This window comes from Zonotrichia albicollis, chromosome 29, assembly GCF_047830755.1.
Source record: "Zonotrichia albicollis isolate bZonAlb1 chromosome 29, bZonAlb1.hap1, whole genome shotgun sequence".
Classification (NCBI taxonomy): domain Eukaryota; kingdom Metazoa; phylum Chordata; class Aves; order Passeriformes; family Passerellidae; genus Zonotrichia; species Zonotrichia albicollis.
The window spans coordinates 1,537,914-1,554,742 of record NC_133847.1 but is presented as its reverse complement, the minus strand read 5'-3'; the positions used below and the strand labels follow the sequence as shown (position 1 = coordinate 1,554,742).

Here is a 16,829-nt window from a genome sequence, read left to right as displayed (position 1 = left end):
TGAGGGCCACCCCACCTGCCCCACTGTTCCTGCCGCTGCAACGGGGCGGGCACTGTGTCCCTGTCTGTGCTGGGGCACGGGGTGCCAGGGAGGCACCGAGGGCCGTCTGTGGGGAACACCGGGATGGGGGTGCCAGGGAGGCACCGAGGACCGCCTGCGGGTAGGATCGGGATGGGGCTGTGCGGGCTGTGTTACGGGACATGGTGAAGCGGAGGATGAGGGGCCGTTTGGGGACGGGATGAAGTGGAACATGAGCCGCTGTTTGGCGCCGGCCCGAAGCGGAGGAGGAGGGGCCGTGCTCGGGGCCGGCAGCGCCGCGGGGCCCGGCCGAGGATGCAGCGAGGCCCCGCCGAGCCCGGCCCGGCCCCGCGGCCCCGCGCAGGCGCAGCGCTCGGGCGGGATGGCAGCGGCGGCGGCCGTGCCGGGCCCGGGGCCGGGGCCCGCGGAGGCGGCGGCGTCCGGGGAGGAGGCGGCGGCCGCGGGGCAGCAGGGCCCGGGTCCGGCCCGCCTGGCCCGGCTGCCGCTGGCGCGGGTGAAGGCGCTGGTGAAGGCGGACCCGGACGTGACCCTGGCCAGCCAGGAGGCCGTGTTCGTGCTGGCGCGGGCCACGGTGAGGGGCGGCCCCGCGGCTCCTGGGCCCGGGTCGCTGCGGGGATGCTGCTCCGTCTTGCCCAGGAGGATTTTCCTTCTCCCAGGGACCCGCGGGGCCGCTGCGGCCAGCCCGAGCTGGGAAAGGAGCTGGAGCTCCAGGAGCAGCTGAGGGGCTGGGAAGGGGCTCAGCCTGGAGCAGAGGAGGCTCGGGGGGCCCTTGTGACTCTGTACAGCCAGGAGGGCACAGCCGGGGGGCGTCGGTCGCTTCCCCCACGCAGGAAGGCACAGGACAAGAGGAAATGGCTTCAGGCTGCGCCAGGGGAGGTTTAGGATATTGGGAAAATTCCTTCATGGAGAGAGTTGTCAAGTTCTGCCACAGGCTCCCCGGGGCAGCCACCGTCCCTGGAACTGTTCAAACAATGTGGCACTTGGGGACAGGGGATGGGGGTGAACGTGGAGTTGGTGCTGGGCCGATGGTGGTCATTTTACACAATGATCTTAAAGGTATTTCTCCTCCTGAATGATTCCATGATTAATCCGCTGAGCACAGGACACCTTTCCCCCTTCAGAAGGTGCCCTGGGAGCCCCGGGTGTGGAGTGGGTCTCCCAGAGAATGTGGGAGCTTCCCAGCTCTCTCCCTCACTGCTTGTCCTGAGCATCACTGTCCAGCCATAACCTTGGGAATTTTCAGACCTGCTTACTAGGAATGGGTAATGTTAGGATGAAGATTCTGATCTAATCCTGAAGCCTTGTAGGACCTTTCTTTTTCCTCAGGATATTCTCTCTCTCCTCTCCCATGTGAACCTGTCCTGTTTTGCCTTGCAGGAGCTGTTTGTTGAAACCATAGCCAAAGATGCTTACATGTATGCCCAGCAAGGAAAAAGGAAAACCCTGCAAAGAAAAGACCTGGGTATGGGACCATGTTCTGTGCTGTTCTTAGCAAAGGCTTGCTCCAATGGGGGATTTGCCCACCTGTCTGCAGGTGCTGAAGTAATTATGGATTTATTCTTTCTTTCCCTGAAGATGGGAGAGAAAAACTTCTACCAAAGACTACACTAATAATTTCACACACCATCTCCAGAACAAATAAATCTCTTTGAAGTTGGTAACTGTGTTATGATGTAATTTCAAATGCTGCAGTTTGAAACATATGCAAATATGGAGTTAGTTTATCTATTTTGATTGTTCTCAATTTGCTTTTCAGATAATGCCATTGAAGCTATTGATGAATTTGCTTTTTTGGAAGGTGAGTTTCTACTTGATTTCAGTATTTTATGTAATAACCTACTTAGGAGAGAAAGAACTGAATCATTTGCAAAGCTCTCTGTTTCCCCATCCTCAGTAATTCCTAGTGTGGCTTCGAATGGCTCAGCTGGACCCTGAGGCACGTGTAGTAGTTGGGGTTTTTTTGCTAGACTTGGTTTTACTCATGTGTGATTTGCTTAAACTTTAAAGTTTTCTTTTGCCAGTTTGTAAACAAGATTTATTTGTTCACAGAATTGCATTTCTAATTCTTGAGACTATAATGTGTTTTTCCATTTTCAGGTACTTTGGACTGAGCAGGACAGGAACAGAGCTCTCTGGAGAGATTGCAGAGGTGGTGTGAGATGGAAAACAGGATGCTGAGAATTCAAAAATAATTCCTAGAATTGAGACATGACAACCATGATATTTTTTATAAAGTTGTTGTAAGTTCTTTATTTAAAATGGATATTTTTTCATAACTATTTTGTATGTCCCTTCCCATGTGGCTGCCGTGCAGCTCTCTGCTCTGGCCAGGTTACACAGCAGTTACTCCCAGTAGCAGTCCCAGCCTCTCTGGATACTCTGCAGCACCACAGAGCTGTGAACAGAGAGTGGCTTGGCTCAGGTGCCCAGGCACAAGGAATTTTTTTTATTTAAATGTGGATTTTGTTAATATGTTTGTCTCTTAACACAATTAAATTGTTGATGTTGTTGCTGTTGAGCAGCTGTGCTGATTCCTGCTCTGGGCTGGGGTTCCTGTAGCCTGGTGGGAAATGGTTTAGTTTTGATAGGATGCCTTCTCTAGCATTTTGGTTTTGCTAACTGTTTTCTCAAGGCATCTATCCCAGAGAAACCCAGCTGTTCTCCAGGAGCTGGGGCTGAGCAGGGGAGCTTGGCTTGGCCCAAGGGCTGTGCAGCTTCTCTAAGTGTCTGTGATTGTTGCATTTGCAAGTAATTGTAGGAAAAAAAACCAACCCAAGCCCCCAAGCCCTCATTTTGAATGCCAGGGAAGTTCTGTGCTGCCATCACTGTTCTTGTGTGTGCTCCCACTCCTGAATCTGGCAAAACATTTTCCCTGGGACCTGGATCTGTTCCCTGCCCTGAGCCTGGAGGAGTTGGTGCAGAGACCCTGAGTTCTTGGTGAGGAGCTGAGTCCATCCTTGTTCAGGGGCGCTGCTGCCCAGCCCTGTCATGGGCACCAGCACTGCCAGGACTCTGCTCACTGGAGCTTTTCCACTTCACCTAGAGCTTTCCTCCCTGGAGTTAACAGCAGAACTGTGTGGCTGTGGGGGACATGCTGCCATCCCTGCTGGGACCTCTGCTGCTGTGTTCCCAGCTCTGACTGCACTTGGTGTGGGTTGTCCCCAGATAAAACCATTGCATGGAGTGAAGGAGGATGAAGGATGCATGCTCTTTCAATGAGGGTATTTGAGAGTGGCTCCCAGTCACCACAAACTTAAATTAGTTTGGAAGTGGTGATAAGAACAAGGACCCCTCAGGGGAGCTTCCCCAGGCTGTCAGCAAATCCAGTGGCTCTCAAGAAACACTTGGAAGTTTGCTAAGAGCCTGATCCGAGCTGGGAGCACAATCCTGATCATGGAGGAGAGATGCTCATTTCCCAGGGCCAAGGTGTTTGTTCAGATCACAGTCAGGACATTTGCCAGGATGTGTGAGCCTGTGTGGCTCGGAGCTGTTCCCCTTCTCAGCTGCCAGGGAGGGCAGGGGTGTGTGTCAGAGGTGCTGGAGACTTCCCTGTGCTTCCCAGGCTGCAGCATGGCAGGACCTGCGAGCTGTGGTCTTCCTCACAGGGCTCTTGCAGGCTCCCAGCTTTGCCTTTGAGTTCCTTTTCCCTTCTTGGCCTCTGGCAGGGAGGGCAGGGCTGTGCTGTGGGGCTGTGGGGGCTCTGCTCACACACGGTGCTGCTGTGGTTGGTGTGAGTGTCCCACAGGGAGCAGCGCGGAGGGGTGGCTGCCCTTGGCAGGCAGTGTGGGGTTGTGTCAGGAGAAGCTGTGCAGGAGTCTGGGGGTTTAGTGCCCATGAGCTCCTTTGTGCTGTGGAAAGGGGCTCCTTTCACCCAGGTCTGCAGAAAGGTAGAAATAAAGAGAGCAGATGAACAGTGAGAGAAACAGGGCCAGTGTTTTCCTGGAGTAACTAAACAGGGTGTTCAGCCCGCCCAGCCAGGGTCAGATGTGTCCTGTCCATCTGTAACAAAATTTCTTCTTTGTGCTGGAGCCATTTTGTTCAGGATAGGGAGCAGCTGGAGCTGTGTCTCATCCCAGCTCAGGCAGAAATGGGGGGAATTGTACCTGGGGTGATGCTGGGCTCAGTGGTTTGTGACTGCAGGTGCAGGAGCTGTCAGCAGAGTGCAGCAGCATGGGATCTGTTTGCAGAGAGGGGCTGCTGCAGGAGGCAGAGCCATTTCCTCCGTGTTGGGCACGGTGAGTTCATAGAACCATGGAGTTGTTTGGATTGGAAGGGACCTTAATGCTCATCCTGTTCACCCCTCTCACAGGCAGGGATTCCTTCCACTATCCCAGGTTGCTCCAAGCCCTGTCCAGCCTGGTCTTAAACACTGCCAGGGATGGGACACCCACAGCTCCTCTGAGTTCCCCTTCACCCTCCAGAAACCAAGATTCTTGATGCTTCCACACTCACATCCTGCCCATCCCTTGGCGCTTTTTTTATGTTGAAGTTTTCCAAGTGGCTTTTCCCTTTGGGAATTAAGGACAGAAATGTGCTGGGGACCTGCTGTCCAGATAATCCAACACTTAAACATCTTTTGTAGCACAGGAATTGATGAGTAGCCTGATCCCTGGCTGTTCTTTGCACAAAGGAACTCAGTTTCCCTGGACCTGAGGTGTTTGCACCATGGTTGATCCTGTGTTTGAATTCCCTGTTTATTGCTGCATAAATTCAGGGCAACTGCAGGCTTTTGTTTCCCAGGACTGATGTTGTAAGTGCTATCAGTAGGTAAACAACAAGCCGCCCTGTAAAAGTAGAGAAAGCAGATGAAGTAGAAAGGAGCTCTATTTGTTCATCTGTGGCCTTCAGCAGCAGTCAGGGGGCCCTGTTCCCCTTTGCAGTGGCTGTAAGGACACAGCAGCTTTACTCTCCGAGGTTTCTTAGGATTTTTCAGTGCACGAGAGCAGCATTGTACAAATTTAACCTTTAGTGTTTGCTAAATACCAGCTTCTCGTGTACAATAGGAATGATAAAATTATCCAAATTCAGAGCTGTTACAAGCAGTGACAGCTTGTCAGCTCCAGAGACATCAACTTTAGAAGAATAAATAATGATGAAAATGTAATCATAGAGTCACAGAATATGCTGAGTTGGAAGGGACCTGCAAAGATCATCAAGTGCAACTCCCTGCCCAGCACAGAGCCATCCCCAGGAGTCACCTCATGTGCCCCAGAGCAATGTCCAAGTGCTCCTGGAGCTCTGTCAGGTTTGGTGCTGTGACCATTCCCTGTTGCAGTGCGTGACCACTGTCTGGAGATAGAACCTTTTTCTAACACCCAGCCCCAACCTCCCCAGCATGACTTCAGCCCATTCCCTGGGAGCTGTCACTGTCACCAGAGGAGAGATCAGTGTCTGCCCCTCCCGTTCCCCTCACAAGGAAGGTGTAATTGCCATGAGGTCTCTCTTCAGTCTCCTGCAGGCTGAACAGCTGCTCCTCAAATGGCTCCTCCTCAAGCCCTTCCCCAGCTCCGTGTCCCTCCTCTGGGCACTCTCCAACAGCTTTGGGTCCTTCTGATCCCGTGGTGCCCAAAGTGCCCCCAGCACTGGAGCTGAGGCTGCCCCAGGGCAGAGCAGAGTGGGACAATCCCTCCCTGGGCCTGGTGCCCCCAGCACAGGGTGGCCCTTGGGGCTGCCAGGACCCAGCAGGGACTCAGATCCAGCTTGCACTGACCAGGACCCCCAGGGCCCTTCCCAGGGCGCCGCTCTCCAGCCTCTCATCCCCAGCCTGTCCCTGCACCCAGGGCTGCCCCATCCCAGGGCAGGATCTGACACTTGCCCTTGTTGAGCTGCATATGCTTGGTGATGATCCTCTGATTTCCTGAGGTCTGTCTTGGTGTCTCCCTGCCTTTGAGGGAGTCAGCAGCTCCTCTCAGTTCTGCATCGTCTGTGAAAATACTCAGTGTCCCTTCCAGTCCTGCATCCAAGACATTTATGAAGCTGTTGAAGAGCGCAGGACCAAGGATGGAGCCCTGCAGAACCTCACTGGTGACTTGTGCCAGCTGATGTCACCCCAGCCACTGACACCCTTTGTGCCTGACCCATGAGCCTGTTGCTCACCCATCCCATGATGTGTTTATCCAGTTCTGGGATGGACAGTTTGTCCAGAAGGATCCTGGGAGAGACAGTATCAAAAACTTTACTGAAATTCAAAAAAATTACATCAACTGGCTTTTCTGGGTCAACCGTGGGGGTCATTAAAGGTATGCAGGCAGTGTTTTGATGTTGGTGTGTCCCCTGGCTGCGTCCTGTGCTGCAGGTGAGAGGAGGGCCCTGTGTTCCTGCCCCGGGGGTGCTGAGAGCTGCCCCTGGGCTGGCTCCTGCTCCTCGAGGCCTGAGGGAGCTGGGGGTGGTGGAGATCTGCCTCTGCAGCCCCTGCCCTGGGGGATGCCTTCGGCTCCCGGCCCTGAAAACCCTTCCAGACTCTCCTTGGGAGGTCACAATTACTGGGGGAAATGCTCTGACCCAGCCTACAGCGCAGGGAGAGCTCCTCTTCCTCCCTGCTCCCTCCCTCCCTCTGGGAATACGGGAGCGAGCCCTCTTGTGTGACCAGCACCAGTGTCCAAGCTCAGGGCACCCAGGCTGCTGAGCAGAGCCTCTGCCTTGGGGAGTACTGGGGTTGTGTTTTGGGGTTGAGTTTCCTGTTGCTGGGCCTTTACCACACAGGTCTGCAAGCACACTGATAATTCTCTGCTGTGTGCATGGGTGAGGATGGGGATACAGGCACCTCACATGCAGGGAAATGTCCTCTAGCCAGAGATGGAATCAGAGTAACCCAGGCTGGGAGGGACCTCGGGGGTCTCTGCTCCAACCCTCCCAATCAAAGCAAGGAAACCAACTTGATAATAAAAGCTCTGCTGGTAACAGAGCACTGGAAAATTCAAATTTCCTTACTGACACTCTAAAATGCCCCTTTAGTACCAGAGAACTACACTGCTGGTTCAAAAATCACTTGGAAATGGAGACTTCAAACGAAATCATTCCAGATGGGTCAAAACCTCCCACTGGGACAAAGCTGAACTCATTCATTGTCAACTGGTGAGCTGTCTCGTGAGTTCACTCATAAAACATCCCAGACACATCAGTGGAGATGAACTGATTTTATCAGAATTGAAAGTGGTGTTGAAATGATTTACCACAACTGTCTGACAAATTCCATTGCGCTGGAAATTGCTGATGTCATTTTTTTGGCATTTCTGGAAGCCAGTTCGTTCAGAGCTGCTGCGGCAGCGCCGCTAGGGAGGGACAGAGACCGCGGCAGGGCCGGGTGAGCCCCGGGAGCAGCGCAGGGCCCGGGGATTCACCCACGGTCCCGGGGATTCACCCACGATCCCGGGGATTCACCCACGATCTGGGAGCTGCAGGGGCCGGGAGCGGCTCTGCCTGAGGCCGGGTTCCCTCCTGTGTTACTGAGCTTGCAAGGGTCTTCAGGGTGAACAGAGAGGTGAGAATGTTGACATGTTCAGAAGGCTTGATTTATTATTTTATGATGTATATTACATTATAACTATACAAAAAGGAATAGAGAGAAAAGTTCTCAGAAGCTAGCTAACTTAAGAATAGAAAAGGAATGAATAACAAAGTTCTGTGTCTCAGCACAGAGTGAGACTCCGCTATGCCGTGAGTGGTCAGTAAATCCAACCATTCACCTAAGACCAATCACCAATCCACCTGTTGCATCCCACAGCAGCAGATAACCATTGTTTACATTTTGTTGCTGAGGCCACAGCTTCTCAGAAGGGGGAAAAATCCTAAAGAAAGGATTTTTATGAAAAGATGCCGGTGACAGTCCTGGGCCGGGAGCGGCTCTGCCCGAGGCCGGGTCCCCTCCGGGCAGCGCAGGAGGGCGGCACAGCTGCAGCCGCTGCTGCTGATCCAGCTGCAAATGGAAAAGGCAATTAGGCAGTGTGAAGTGCTTTCTTCCACAGCTGGGAGAATCAGCATTTACTTCCCAGACGTGTTAGTGGAAGGTGCTGGACAATTCTGTTGCCCCGGGGAGGGAAAATCTCAGTCACAGCAATAGCCCAGGGCTGGCAAATGTGGACTCGCCGCCAGCTTCGCCTCTGCCCTAGGGCAGTCTCTGCACTTTCCTTCTGCATTTCCCTGCATAAAGTCGGGCTGATACTTTCAGTGTCATGGTAAAAATTTGGAATCATCAGAGGAACGGGGCGGTGACGGGGTTGCGGGGCTGGAGGAGTATGTTAAAATCTCATCCAGAATCACTGACGTTCAGAAATCCATCGTCATTTTGTGTCCCACCCTTAAGGCATCTCAGAGATACTTGCTTTCAGAAATCACTTTTCTTTCCCCTGGAAACAGCTCCATCGTGGAACAAAGAAATCCCCTCCAGCAGCTGCTGAAGTAGTTGTGAGGGGGCAGGAAACTCTCAAAACCCGTTCAAAGCCAGGAGCCAAACAAACCCCGAAGGATGCACACCCAAGGGCTGGGGCAGGGCAGGACCAGGTCCCAGACAGAGCCCGAAAGCACTTGGCCATCAGCTCAGCCATCCTTCTCCCTCTCCTCTTGCTCATGCATTGCAGATTTTTAACCCTAATTTGCTTGGTGAAGGGAGCAAAGCCAGGAGATTTAGCACAGAAACAATATTGTTTCTTTCTGCACGGAACATCAGCTCAAGGCTGAGCCACGCAGGACAGTCAGTGCCTCTGCCCTGCCAAGGAGATGTCGTTGCAGCTGGAGGACCCTTGTCCCTTCTCTCCAGCTGCTGGGCCCCTGCCTGGGCCGCCCTGCCACGGGGGCATGTCCTGGTGTGGTGGTGACACGGCAGCAGGGATGTGGCTGTTGGTGTGTCCAAACAGCCCCCAACCAAACCAGGAATGTCAAATCCAGACAGAACTGCTTTGTGCCCTGGGAATTTTTCATTGAGTTAAAGCTGCAATAGAGAAAGAAAAGGCAAAGCAGGATTTTGTTCTGCACCCCCAGAGCTGGGGTCATTGTCCACCTCCCCCTTCCAACCCTCTGGTACCAGCCTTCCTTTATCCCACACCCCAGAACTGGGGTATTCCCTTCCCTTCCCATCCCATCCCATCTCATCCCATCCCTTCCCATGCCACACCTGGAGCCCATTCAGAGCAAACCTGTGCAGGTGCCTGGGGAATGCATCTCCAGGAGAGCCCCTGACCCTGGCTCCAGCACCTCAGAAGCCCATTCTGGGCACAGTCCCTGGCAAATCCAGAGGGAGATGCTGAATGAGTTAATGCCAAATCACATTCCTCCATCCCTGGTGTGAGAGTGTGGCTCTGAAAAAGTGCTGACATCAATATTTTGTGTTCAAATACAGCTTTTCTCAGAGATAACGTGCTCACTCCCCACAGCTGGGGCTTTCACAGGGTCAGGGACAGCAGTCACAACTTGCACCCTCAATAACCTCCCTTTCCTCATGGTCTGAAACTGGCATGGAGGAACAAAACCTACCTAAGGCTCTGAGCTGGTGAAGGAATGAGCCCCAAGCTCCCAGCTGGGACCCTGACACGGAGAACAAGAACAGCCTTTGGCACCCAGTGGGTGCTGGATGCCTAAAGCTGGGTGCTCTGAGCTGCTGCCACAGGAAACTCGGTGCAGCCCCAGGTTCATTTTCCATCTTGTTTCCTTGCAGATGGACTTTTCTGTGTGCCCACAAAATTCAGCACTGCTCTGGTCAAAACCCCACGTGGTGGGGAGATGGTTTAGACCCTGGAGAACTGCGAAATGAAGGAAAAATGTTATTGTGTCTCCCAGGTGGAATACTATGAAGTTGTCTGGAGCTCTGCAGGACACAGGAACGGCTCAACGTGGCTTTCCAGGGGTTTGGCTCCTCTCTGGTGGGCCCAGCTGGGCCCTCATGTGGGGTTTGAGCTCCTAGGTGGATGCTCTAATATTGGCAGCTTCACACTAGCATCAAACTAGAGTGGTAAAACCCTCACATTTGTATTTTCTTGTGTATAAAATGTAATGTACTGCCACTAATTCATGCATGTATCAGGGCCATAAAGGAACAAATGGCTTTTTCTTTGGAGTGAGGATTTATTTTAAAACGTAATTAAGGAACAATGATATTTATTTTTAAAAATATTTAGTTGTTAGGTGTGTCTTCAGTTTAACAGAGACCCGACTGTCTAGTTGAGTGTACCTTTGTGCACAGGGGTTTCTGACTCAAAAACCACTGCTATGCCCCCAAAATACTTCTTGCCAGCTGTGCCTTGCTGCTGCCCTTCTTTGGGGATGAATGAAGAGCCTGAGGCTGGAGGGAGGGTGGAGGGTCCTGAGGTGTCCCTGCTGAGGTGCTGCAGGGGATTTTTGTGCCTTTGTTTTGCAAATCTTTGCAGGAAATCGATGTGGGAAGGTGCTTGGGCAGCTGCTCGTGGGGGGATCCCTGCTTGCTTAGGTAAGCACAGCTGCCGGGCTCCATCCGCTCTCCTCCCGCACATCCGCACCGGGCCAGGCGGGAGCTGCCCCCGCTCCTCTCACCCAGCGCACCTGCGGCTCCCAGGGGGCGGACCCGGAGCAGGGTGTGGGGAGAACCTCCAGCTCTCCCCCTCCAGCAGAGTGTGGGGAGAACCTCCAGCTCACCCAGCCCAGCAGGGTTTGGGGCGCACCCCCAGCTCTCCCAGCCCAGCAGGGTGTGGGGAGCAGTCCCAGCAGGATTTGGGGAGCACCCCCAGATCACCCCCACGCTGTGCTGTGCTGGGGGGAGAGCCGGATCTGCTGCCATGGGGCTGAGCTGGGCAGGTGGCTGCAGAGCCTGTGGTGTCCCAGGGCAGCACACACAGACCCTGACAGTGGATTCTGCAGCCTGGAATGTGCCAGTCGTGTCCCTCAGCTGCTGGCAAAGCTGTGGGACAGGGAAAGCAGGGGGTTGCTGGGGCAGGGTGGGTGCAGGCAGGTGTTTCAGGCTGAAGGGGCAGGACTGTGTGTTGATTGTAGACATAAAAATGTGTCCCCAGCACAGGAAGGACATGGACCTGTTGGAGCCAGAGGAGCCACGGAGATGCTGCAAGGGAGGGGGCCCCTCTGCTCTGGAGCCAGCCTGGCACAGCTGGGCCTGCTCACCTGGACAGGAGAAGGCTCCAGGGACACCTCAGAGCCTCTTTTGGAGCCTGAAGGGGCTCCAGGAGAGCTGCAGAGGGACTGGGGACAAGGCCTGCAGGGACAGGACCCAGGGAATGGCTCCCACTGCCACAGGGCAGGGCTGGGTGGGAGATTGGGAATCAGGAATTGTTCCCTGGCAGGGTGGGCAGGCCCTGGCACAGGGTGCCCAGAGCAGCTGGGGCTGCCCCTGGATCCCTGGCAGTGCCCAAGGCCAGGCTGGACAGGGCTTGGAGCAGCCTGGGACAGTGGGAGGTGTCCCTGCCATGGCAGGGGTGGGATGAGATGGGCTTTAAGGGCTTAAAAACCAAAACCATTCTGGGATTCTTTGCATGCAAAGGGAAGCAAATCAAACCATGCAGGAAGAAAGAGCTGCTCTGCTCAGCCAGGTGGAGCTGACAGTGGAGTTACTCCAGGAGTAAGGAATAGATGCTGTAGGAAAAAAGCTGCCTCCCTTCTCCCCATCCCACTCCAGAGCATCTGCCCTTCCCCTGAGTGTGAACAGAAGGTCCAGGACATGGGGGGCCGGTGGTGTACTGGGACTGTATTGGGACTGTACTGGGGATGCACTGGGGCTGTGGGGCTGTACTGGGACTGTACTGGGACTGGGACTGTACTGGGGCTGCATTGGAGATGCACTGCGGATGCACTGGGGATGCACTGTTTTTTCTCTAACTGCAGGGAGTTACAGGACGGAGAGCAATGCCTGGTTTGGGCACAGGCTGCCCGGGACGCGCTGCCTCTCACGGCTCTGCCAGGCACAGGCTCCGGACCGAGTCCGCACGGGCGCTGCCATCCGGGAGCGCCGGGGTAGCGGGGCTGGAAGCTGCGGGTGGGGCTCCCGAGACCCCGCCAGACTGTCTGTGGGATATGTAAATGAGAAAAGGCAATTTTTTTTTTTTTTTTTTTTTTTAATAAAAGCTACTTTAACCAGCGGGTATAAATGAACTCTCTACAAAATGTTTCGCAGCTTGTAAAATAAACATCGTGGGCAATTTGCAGGTCCTTGGGGCTCCGCTGTGCAGCTCCACGGCCCCTCCGCATCCAGCATCCCCGAGGATGCAGCCGTCTGGCACGGGCTGGGGGTGCACGGGTTGGCTGCTCCCGGCTGCAAACTGCGGAGCCGGAGACAGGAGAGGGAACCGGGAGCTGAGCGTGTCGGGGCAGAGCTGCCTCCGCTGCAGCACCCCCAGATATCCCGTGGGACGTGCTGCTGGAGAGCTGGCAAGAGCAGGGAGAGGATCTCGGGGATGCCGATAGCTTCCTCTCGCCATTAACTCCAGCCAGTCGGTGCCGCCGTGCCTGTTCTGCATAATTAACAGCCCTCTGGGCTGGAATAAACTGTGGGCACCGCTGGACATCAGCCTTCACCTTGTCTCCCATCAGGTGGTCCTAGCAGGCCTTCAGCCGCTTGATGAATTAGTTAATTAATGCTAATTTTTTCCGTTAATTCCCATGGCAGCTGTACAGTGTGTCATGTCCACCTGCACCAGCTTAGTTTCTCTGTGTGATTATGGAATAAGACTTAAAGAATTTGCTTTTATTCCGCTACCGGGATATTTCGTAAAATTCAAGTACTCAGGAATTAGCAGCAAATGCCTTTTAATTCCCCGGAAGCCAATAGCCTATTAAAAAAAAAAAAAAAAAAAAAAAAAAAAAAGAAAAAAAAAAGAAAGGAAAAAAAAAAAAAAAAACAAAGAAAGGAATAAAAAAAGAAGCAGCTGGCTTAGGGTGCTGCTGCTGCTGCGGTGTGACCCCACGCACAGCCCGGGGCCGCAGCCCCGCCGGGTCCCTGCTGGAGCCTGCTGTGCCCATGGCCTCGGCTCTGGCGGGACACACAGGCGGGGCCGCCCGCACCCTGCGCACTGACAGGGACACGGTGCGGGGACACCAGGGTGGCACCGAGCCCCGCCACGATCCTCGCTCTCAGCGCGGCTGAGAGGGGCAGGACCGGCCCGGGCAGGGGATGCTCATCTTGATGGGCTGCATTCCTCCACACAAAGGTGCTCCGATTTGTCCCATTAGTGCCGTCATTAAAATCCAGTTAGTCCCCTACGGAGAGCGAATGCAGCCCAGCCGAGGCCCTGGCGAGGGGCTGCTGGCCCCAGAGCCCCGTGTCCCTGCCAGCCTGGGAGAGCCTGGTGAGCCGTCCTGCCTCCCGCTTGTGTACTGGGGCTAATTGATGCAGGGGGCCCGGGAGCCGGGCTTCTCACCTTGTTAGCACGGCAATTAGCTCTCTTTACCCTCCTGATTGCTCCTGTGCATATTTCAGTGCAGTCCAGTTATAAATGCAGCGCCGGGGAGGCCGCGGGAGTGGTGCAGGGACAGCGAGCACAGAGCCATGCTGCGGACCGTGCTGCTGCTGCTGGCCCTGGCCCACACGGCGAGCCCGGGCCCTGCCAGCGTGGCCATCCGGCGGGATGAGGCACTGAAAAAGCTCCTGGAAGTCTTTGGCATGGAAGACCCGCCAGCCCCTCCAACTCACTCCAAGCAGCCGCCCCAGTACATGGTGGATCTATTCAACAGTGTCGCCAACGCGGATGGTGTCACCAAGAACCCCGACATCCTGGAGGGCAACACCGTCCGCAGCTTCCTGGAGAAAAGTAAGGGCGGGGGTCGTCCCCGAGGGGCTGGGGAGCGTCTGTGGGGAGGGGCTGAACGCGGCCGGTGGCGGAGCCGCCCCTGGTTCTGCTCTCCTCAGCACATCCTCTCTCCAGCTCACAGCGAGGAGATGCGGTTCCTGTTCGTCCTCTCCAGCGTGGCCAAGAACGAGAAGATCCTCACGGCAGAGCTGCACCTCTTCCGCCTCTGGCCGAGGGTCACAGATGTCACAGATGGGCCCAAACGGCAGCACTTCTGCCAGGTGAGGACAGGGATGGGGACGGGGACAGGGATGGGGACAGGGACGGGGATGGGGACAGGGACGGGGATGGGGACAGGGGAAGGGATGGGGACAGGGACCTGGATGGGGATGGGGACAGGGACCTGGATGGGGATGGGGATGGAGCTGTCCCCCAGCCTGTGCCCGGGGGTGCCACTGGCACACTGTGGTCATTCATTTGCCTGCAATGGGAACACAGCCTGGCTCTAGGATCACATGAACAAATGTTTCACAGAGAATCATGATGGTTTAACTGCGGCAGGTTCTTAAATATCCTTCTGGCTTATGCAAACATCAGCAAAGGCACACCAAGGTTGTTACAAATCCATGCTGACAACTCCCCATCTACCCCCACACCTCTGTCCAGGGTTAACCCCTTGGGCAGAGCACACCGGGGTGACCACCTTTGCCTTCCCCAGGTCAGTGTGTACCAGGTGCTGGAGAAAGACAATCCAGACACCCCTGGAGGGAAGAAGCTGCTGGCAGCCCGGATTGTTTCACTGCAAACCTCGGGCTGGGAGGTCTTTACCATCACACCAGCTGTGAGTCACTTTTCCTCTGTTTTCACCTTTCAGGCTCCAGTGTAGTTTCCTGTCTGTAGTCTCTGCAGTGACATGGGGGGAATACATCCTCTGGGAGGGGGAGGAAATAATCCTGCCAAGAGCCCCGGGGCTGCTTCATCCTTCCCTGAACTTGGCTCACTGCTCTGCAGGGTGTGCTGGTGCCGGCTCCTGCCGCAGTGTCCCCTGTGCTGCAGCCCGGAGCAATCCCTTCCCGCGGCACACAGAGTGTGGCCTCAAGGGGTCCCGGGTCACCATGTCCTGCTGCTGTCCCGGGACCTGCCTGTGGGGACACCGCAGTGCCTGTCCCGGCCCATGGTGACACTGGTTTGGCTCCCCAGGTTCGCGACTGGACCGAAGATGAAAGCAGCAACCAGGGTTTGCTGGTGACAGTCCAGAGCCGGGGGGAGGGCCCACTGGACCCCCCACCACTGCAGTTTGCGTCTGGCCGGGGCCACCACGAGAGCAAGAAGCCCATGCTGGTGCTTTTCACAGACGATGGGCGCCGCGGAGCATCGCTGCCCACAGCCGGCTTCCCAGGTGGGTCCCACACGCCTGGCACCACTCCCTCGGTGCCAACATCCCTTCTCAGGAGGTGCTCCCCACACGTGGGCTCCTCAAATCCAAACCTCCTTCCCTGCTGCTGGGAGAGGCTCTTTCCTTTCTGGTGTAGCCTGCTCAGGGGTGTCGCCTGCTTGCAGATGTGAAGCTGGCTTTGAGTTTGGCCGTGAGACTGAGGCTGTCACCTCCTGCTGGCTCTGTCTGGGCTGGTGACAGGCTGTGACCAGAGGGTTGCAGACAAAACCTGTGGGGAGGGGTGGCTGGGGGGGCTGCAGTATCTTCTCTCTCCACCCAAGCTCGCGCAGTGGCCAATGACATGGGATGCTCCTTTCTGACAGATTCAACGCCTCAGGCTCCTGATCTCCCGGCGCCCAAGCCGGGCAGGTCGCGCAGCACACGCTCGCTGGGCCAGCTCCAGCCCTGCCAGAGGCATCCCTTGTCCGTGGACTTTGAGGAGATTGGCTGGTCTGACTGGATCATCTCACCACGGGGGTACAACGCCTTCCACTGCAAAGGCTCCTGCCCCTTCCCTCTGGGCGAGAACATGCGGCCGACCAACCACGCCACAGTGCAGTCCATCATCAATGCCCTGAAGCTGAGCGAGGGCGTCAGCAGCCCCTGCTGCGTGCCCGACAAGCTCTTCTCCATCAACCTCCTCTACTTCGACGATGATGAGAACGTGGTGCTCAAGCAGTACGATGACATGGTGGCCGGGAGCTGCGGCTGCCACTGAGGCAGGAGGAGCAGGGGCTGGACACACCTGCAGGGGCTGCAGTGGGGCTGCACCTGCTCCCTCCGGAGCACCAGCGGGGTCTCTGTCCCACAAACCCTCTAAAAGAGACTGGGCCGAGCAAAGCAAGAGGGTGCTGGGCCTGCCCAGGATGGTGTCACCCCCTGACAGGGCCAGCCAGGGGAGGCTCAGGGCCAAGCTCTGATAAAGCCAACCTGAAGGAGCCCATGTGAAACAGCAGCCCCAGGGCCGCAGCTCCATTTTGGGGTGCCCTGTGCAGGGCCATGAGTGTCTCTGCCCACACGGAGGCTCCTGCAGGCTGTACTATATGTATATAGCAAGAGCACTAATATATGAGAGAAACTGCCTGTACAATGTCCTGTAAATGTCTGTACATTCCTGCATTGCTGTGACTTGTAAAATTAATTCAGAGCAACTATTTAAAAGTGCTGTTCTCCAAAGGCTGCCTGTGGACTCTGAACTGCTGCCAGGAACAGGGCAAGGAGACATCTCTCAGGCACAGGGAAGGGCGTGCACATGGAGGGATGAAGATGCAGCTGCAGCGCAGTCTCCAGGGGCAAGGGGAAGGGGTGGGTGTGCCCTGTTCCTTGAAAGCTGAACGGTCTCAGGACCATCAGCCTGCAGCTGGGGGTGCAGGGAGATGAGCAGGTGATGGAGGTGCTTGGGGGAATGTGGTGATGGGGTCTGGGCTGGGATGGGGGTGTCTGTAGAGGTGCCTGGAGATGATGCTGCAGGGGCAGGTGAGTGGTGGCTGTTGAAGTTTAACCCCAGGTGGCAACTAAGCACCATGCAGGCACTCGCCTCCCCCTCCACCCTGGTGGGATGGGGAGGAGAACCAGAAGAAAAGGTAAAACGTCTGGGTTGAGACACCCAATTGAAAATTCAATAATGGAAATAAAATATAGTAATATTTAATAAT

At 55.5% G+C, this 16,829-nt stretch overlaps 2 protein-coding genes across 3 annotated transcripts; both read left to right on the top strand.

Annotated features, from left to right (window-relative positions):
• The first annotated feature begins 223 nt into the window (after positions 1 to 223).
• POLE4 (DNA polymerase epsilon 4, accessory subunit) lies at positions 224 to 2,557 on the top strand. The gene is made up of 4 exons (XM_005494233.4): positions 224 to 610; positions 1,417 to 1,501; positions 1,796 to 1,837; positions 2,137 to 2,557. The coding sequence occupies exons 1-4, from the start codon at positions 239 to 241 to the stop codon at positions 2,148 to 2,150; spliced, it is 513 nt and encodes a 170-aa protein (XP_005494290.3). The 5' UTR covers positions 224 to 238; the 3' UTR covers positions 2,151 to 2,557.
• Positions 2,140 to 16,586, top strand: LOC102073142 (bone morphogenetic protein 4). Of its 2 annotated transcripts, none has more exons than XM_074528777.1 (6): positions 2,140 to 2,279; positions 13,435 to 13,760; positions 13,875 to 14,020; positions 14,458 to 14,580; positions 14,940 to 15,138; positions 15,498 to 16,586. In XM_074528777.1, the coding sequence occupies exons 1-6, from the start codon at positions 2,248 to 2,250 to the stop codon at positions 15,890 to 15,892; spliced, it is 1,221 nt and encodes a 406-aa protein (XP_074384878.1). In that variant the 5' UTR covers positions 2,140 to 2,247; the 3' UTR covers positions 15,893 to 16,586. The 2 variants fall into 2 exon arrangements, with proteins under 2 accessions (XP_074384878.1, XP_005494289.2); XM_005494232.4 differs by having other exon boundaries at positions 2,141 to 2,279; positions 13,430 to 13,760; positions 15,498 to 16,585.
• Positions 16,587 to 16,829: the final 243 nt, after the last annotated feature.